We start from the raw sequence: 6,000 nt of genomic DNA, 5'->3' as shown, positions 1-6,000 counted from the left end.
TTTCTTTGAGCTCGTAAGTATCTCTCGTCAATGAATGATGTTTATGTTTTCTCTCAAACAAGTTGTTGTTGGAGATGAAGCCTCTGGACTCTTTAGTAGACGCTTGCGTTCATAAATACATTTTGTATTATTACTTTTAATAAAATACCACAAATATGGCAGTGTTTTTGCATTTGCAGAAATTCGTTGACATCCTGATGATGTGACCAAGGGACTGTTCCAGCCATCGACCTCTGCATTAAAAGGATGATACAATTCTGCTCATGTGAGATCAAAAGAGAACAAGACAACAGTAAACATGTCATCTCCCACGAATGATGCAGCGCCACCTTGGGCCAATTGAGTTATCACCTGTGACTAACGCATTTAAGAAAATTATTATCTCCCGATTTGGGCCAATCAGTGTAGTTTTGTAAATGCCGGATCTTTATTGTAAGACACATCATTCACCCAAGTTTAATCAAAATAGTGCCAGTGCTGTCTGAGATATCCCATAAAATGGATAGAGACAGATCTAACTAATGGATAGAGACAGATCCACAGTCCCATCCCCGATTTCATCGTTGGGGACAATTATACAAGTTGTAATCTCTGTAACCCAGAAGTAAAATATGCCCACGGGAGATTATACTGGTTGTGAGTACTATCTAACAATGTGTAAATGCACTCTTACTCTAGGCCCCTACCAGCCTATACTAGTTCTTTCCTTCAGATCTATTGCTACTTTTTACACTTTTTGATCAATTAAACCGAAATGATTTGCATCACTATTTGATTTGAATTTAAGCACCTGTTAGTTAATGTTGGTGCCTGGTAAATTATGTATGGATAAAGTTTGATATGGCTTCCTATTCCATATATGTAAAACTAATAGCTAGCCTACCACTATTTATTCTGTTGATGGTGGTGAACTTTATCCGTTCTACATTACTGCGCAGTAATAGGCTCTGCGCAAAAACTGCTGCGTCGAACTCTCCAAACTCCAGTGAGTTATAGCGCGCACGCTGCTGCAGACAGTAGACATCGCCTCCAGAGTTGGAAGGCAAACGCCTAACACGACGAAGGCAGGGACCGGGAGAACACTACAGAATGTCTCACGACGTTGCAGATTTATATGGAATTAATTTACTTTAATGACAAATTAGGACGATATATTCGTTCCCTGCGGATTTGCATTCCCAAGACGCCCGTCTCTTAACTTTATGCACTTCACAATACAGGGAGTGTTCAAACTCTCACTCGAAAGGAAACATAAATCCGCAGACAATGACAGCTTCAATAATTTTGAGCTTTCTCTGTATTTGGATGTGTTCACCCAGTCTGTCACAAGGGACCGGGTTTGTCTATCAGTTTCCAAGTGTGACATTGCAACGCATCCACACTGAACACACTGCTGGACCCCTTGCAGGCACCAACGCAGCTCGCAGGTAAGTGGACCTCAAGCAAATAAGTAGCTTAAATGAAAACCTAATGAAGTCACTCATGTATTCATCAGAAAAGTTAATATGATTCCAAGTTGTTGTTCAAGGTTAAACATATACTGATCTGCAGAAAAATCTGTTTTGGGGGGAAGCTCCGAGTGGTGCAGTGGTCTAAGGCACAGCATCTCAGTGCTTGAGGTGTCACTACAGACACCCTGGTTCGATTCCAGGCTGTATCACAACTGACCATGATTGGAAGTACCATAGGGCGGTGCACAATTGGCCCAGCGTCGTCCGGGTTTGGCCGGGGTAGGCGGTCATTGTAAATAAGTAAATAACTGACTTGCCTAGTTAAATAAAAAACAAGTTAAAAAAATTATAGCTGTCATTCTGTTGAGAAATCTGAACTTGTTGTGTACGCTTGAGCATGACAATTTGCATTCTGAATGAAGTAACCAAAAGTATATAACTGTTGCAATTCCTGCTATGAATAACTACATGAAAAGCAGTACTGGCAATAATGAAACAAAGCATTAAGATGTGGCTCTGGTTTGGTTTGGAATGAATTAATGGAGCAGACTACTTAAAAATTGCCCATTGTCACTCAACACTAGTTTATGACAATATGAACACATTTATTAATGTCTTACTAGATTTGGCCTGATATTCCAAACTTCTCAATTGACATAAGCGGACCTCCCAGAGTTTTCCTCAATAAAATAAGAATTGCAATAAAAAAATGCTTTATTTTCCACACACACGCACACGCACACACGCACACACCTAGACACACACACACACACTAAAACTCTGCCTCCCTGTGGTCTCCTTTGGTAGGAACTGGTGTCAGTACACAGTGTCGAAGACTGTGTCATGCCAGGTGCACAACGGGACGGAGACGCTGGTACAGCGAGTGTTTCAGAGTTGCCGGTGGCCAAGACCCTGTTCTAACCTCATCAGGTATGAATGGCATTCACTCACTCACCGCCACAGGCCCTTCATGCAGATTGATTGTCATGCAGCGGCAATTACAACTTCAGACATGAAGTGTTATGATTTCAGTGTTGTGCTGGGACCCATATTGAGTTTAGGGAATATCCACTCATGTCAACAAGCTAGATATAAATCATAATGGGTTGCAGTAGCCTATATGGTAACAAACCATCTTGCTGAGCCAAAAGCTTTGGCGGCTACCATTTCCAGGTTTCCCTTAGTCGCCTTCAGGATAGCTATGGGTCAAGTGCCATTACATTTTGGTGTCTTTAGATTCATCATTCTACATCTCCTGAAGACAAAGCATTCTTAAAGGGAAAAGATCAGATCATTGATTCTGGTTTCAGTTCAGCTGGCCAAGAGTCTGGCCGGATGTTGCACAAGGGGTCATAATTATGATGTGTTTATATCATCCAGCTTTGACTACAGACAGTCTAATGACTGATAATTCACCCCATGGAAATGCTCTTTGTTAAGTTGTTTGTTGGTCGAAGAAGGCAGATTTACTCCCTAGCACACCACGCAGAGCAGCAAGTCATACACCATTAAGGCATATGAATATGATTTTTCCCATTCCCATTCCAGTATTCCCAGGTCTGCCATTGCTCCCAGAAAAGACACTGATGTAAGACCATAGCCGTTTATCATATACTGTAGATGTGTGTGATTTGTAACTGTGTGGTTGCATTCCATTGTTCTATGTCTTCCAGAAAGACAACTTTAATGGACTCAGGGTATTCGGACATAGTGTTAAGCTTGGATCGACATTGTTATTTTATCCCTATGTTACAGATGGATTAAACATATTTAGATTTAGAGTCATTCCCAGTGTAAAGAGGTCAGTGTATTCTCTCCCTTGTAAAGGATTTGAATGACGTCTGTGAAGGTTTGTCCTACAGTAATGTTACTGATGTCAGTGTTAAGACCTCTAATGATGTCTGTGAAGGTTTGTCCTACAGTAATGTTACTGATGTCAGTGTTAAGACCTCTAATGATGTCTGTGAAGGTTTGTCCTACAGTAATGTTACTGATGTCAGTGTTAAGACCTCTAATGATGTCTGTGAAGGTTTGTCCTACAGTAATGTTACTGATGTCAGTGTTAAGACCTCTAATGATGTCTGTGTAGGTTTGTCCTACAGTAATGTTACTGACATCAGTGTTAAGACCTCTAATGATGTCTGTGAAGGTTTGTCCTACAGTAATGTTACTGACGTCAGTGTTAAGACCTCTAATGATGTCTGTGAAGGTTTGTCCTACAGTAATGTTACTGATGTCAGTGTTAAGACCTCTAATGATGTCTGTGAAGGTTTGTCCTACAGTAATGTTACTGACATCAGTGTTAAGACCTCTAATGATGTCTGTGAAGGTTTGTCCTACAGTAATGTTACTGACGTCAGTGTTAAGACCTCTAATGATGTCTGTGAAGGTTTGTCCTACAGTAATGTTACTGACATCAGTGTTAAGACCTCTAATGATGTCTGTGAAGGTTTGTCCTACAGTAATGTTACTGATGTCAGTGTTAAGACCTCTAATGATGTCTGTGAAGGTTTGTCCTACAGTAATGTTACTGATGTCAGTGTTAAGACCTCTAATGATGTCTATGAAGTGAACACGTGCCCCAGTGCTACAGTGCTGCCCGTCAGTGACTATCATCTTCTCTCAGTTACAGGACCCTGGTCCGGCCCACGTACAGGCTGACGTTTCGCCAGGTGACAGCACTGGAGTGGAAGTGCTGCCCCGGCTTCCTGGGAGACGACTGCAAAGAGGGTGAGTAGAGTACTGTACAGATGTAGGATCTTAATTTCATCACTTTTGATGCTGACAATTTTCCTGCAAATGTAGATGAGCTTTGTGATTTACATAAATTCACTGAAAACCCACACTAACACATGGTTATATGAACAGTATTGCACTTTTCATGTAGCCTACTTTTAGCCAGCTAATTGCCTAACCACTGATCAAGCAACATTATGGACTAAACGTTCAAATTCTGTTGCTGAAGATTATTTTGCTGTGTCAAAATAAGATCCTACATCTGTACCTGTGTCTGTCCGCCCGTCCTTCAGTCCGTTCGTCTGTCTATCTATCTGTCTACCTTTTAAACTCAGAGAGCTGGCGAGCTGGAGGTAGAAATGCCCCAAGGACACTGCAGTCAAAACAGTGGTCCCCTTGTGTACCTCATACATTCTTTGATCCTAAACTCCCTGCTATGTACTGTATGACATCAAAATCACAGGGTGAAAAACAGTGGCCGATCATCACCCACTCATGCACTGTATTCTAGACTGGGCATTTTGTTTTTGTGGTTTGTTTATTTAATCTCCTGACTGTGGTGTAATGAAGATAGTTCTGGTTCACTGAACCAGATTTGACTTACATGTCCTCCCTCTTGGTTGGACTCACTGTTCTGCTTTTTCTTGGGACAATGTTCCTTATCGTAAGTTCACATCGGGCAAGGGGTTAATGGACCAAGACACAGTATTTCTTCTGTAACTGATATGGTGGTTCAGAGTTCATTTAATTGATTTCATTTTACCTTTATTTTTAAAGGGAGTCCAATTGAGACCAAGGTCTCTAATTTATGACTGGTGTCTAGTACAGAGAACATGGCTCTGCTCCCCATTTCAGACTGGACCTCTGTTCAACATAGGACTGGCGATGACCCTCCTCTGTGCTGACTCTGAGGAGTCAACTTACAGAAGGAAAGCAATGTTATGAAGATGTGAAATGAGTGTTAATGGCAGAATTGTTTTTGCAGATACCAGTATAAAGTTGTAATGGGTCAAAGTCTAAATGAAGAATGGCCTCACAGGGGTTTCAGCTTTTTGTGTCTATGTTGTTCTCAAAGATTGTCTGTATGCATCGCTATCTATCTTTTCTATCTTGGTGTTCCACTGGCTACCACTGAGGTCACTATCTATCTTTTCTATCTTGGTGTTCCACTGGCTACCACTGAGATCACTATCTATTGTTTCTATTTTGGTGTTCCACTGGCTACCACTGAGATCACTATCTATTGTTTCTATCTTGGTGTTCCACTGGCTACCACTGAGATCACTATCTATTGTTTCTATCTTGGTGTTCCACTGGCTACCACTGAGATCACTATCTATTGTTTCTATCTTGGTGTTCCACTGGCTACCACTGAGATCACTATCTATTGTTTCTATCTTGGTGTTCCACTGGCTACCACTGAGATCACTATCTATTGTTTCTATCTTGGTGTTCCACTGGCTACCACTGAGATCGCTATCTATTGTTTCTATCTTGGTGTTCCACTGGCTACCACTGAGATCGCTATCTATTGTTTCTATCTTGGTGTTCCACTGGCTACCACTGAGATCGCTATCTATCTTTTCTATCTTGGTGTTCCACTGGCTACCACTGAGATCGCTATCTATTGTTTCTATCTTGGTGTTCCACTGGCTACCACTGAGATCGCTATCTATTGTTTCTATCTTGGTGTTCCACTGGCTACCACTGAGATCACTACCTATCGTTTCTATCTTGGTGTTCCACTGGCTACCACTGAGATCACTATCTATTGTTTCTATCTTGGTGTTCCACTGGCTACCACTGAGATCAC

The 6,000-nt window shown here is 41.5% G+C and overlaps 1 protein-coding gene across 2 annotated transcripts in view; it reads left to right on the top strand.

The window, feature by feature from the left end:
- Positions 1 to 961: 961 nt before the first annotated feature.
- The window catches only part of LOC115154272 (collagen alpha-1(XXVI) chain), a 71,133-nt gene continuing 66,094 nt past the window's right edge, over positions 962 to 6,000 (top strand). The window contains exons 1-3 of one of the 2 annotated variants that reach the window (XM_029700323.1): positions 965 to 1,427; positions 2,259 to 2,381; positions 4,078 to 4,181. In XM_029700323.1, coding sequence (XP_029556183.1) covers positions 1,267 to 1,427; positions 2,259 to 2,381; positions 4,078 to 4,181 — 388 coding nt within the window. In that variant the 5' untranslated portion in view covers positions 965 to 1,266. Of the gene's footprint in view, positions 1,428 to 2,258; positions 2,382 to 4,077; positions 4,182 to 6,000 lie in introns of both variants that reach the window. The other variant, XM_029700324.1, reaches the window with a different exon arrangement.

This window comes from Salmo trutta, chromosome 19 (assembly GCF_901001165.1).
Source record: "Salmo trutta chromosome 19, fSalTru1.1, whole genome shotgun sequence".
NCBI classification, from domain to species: Eukaryota; Metazoa; Chordata; class Actinopteri; order Salmoniformes; family Salmonidae; genus Salmo; species Salmo trutta.
Note: the sequence above shows the minus strand (reverse complement) of the source record. Positions and strands in the feature narration are given on the sequence as shown.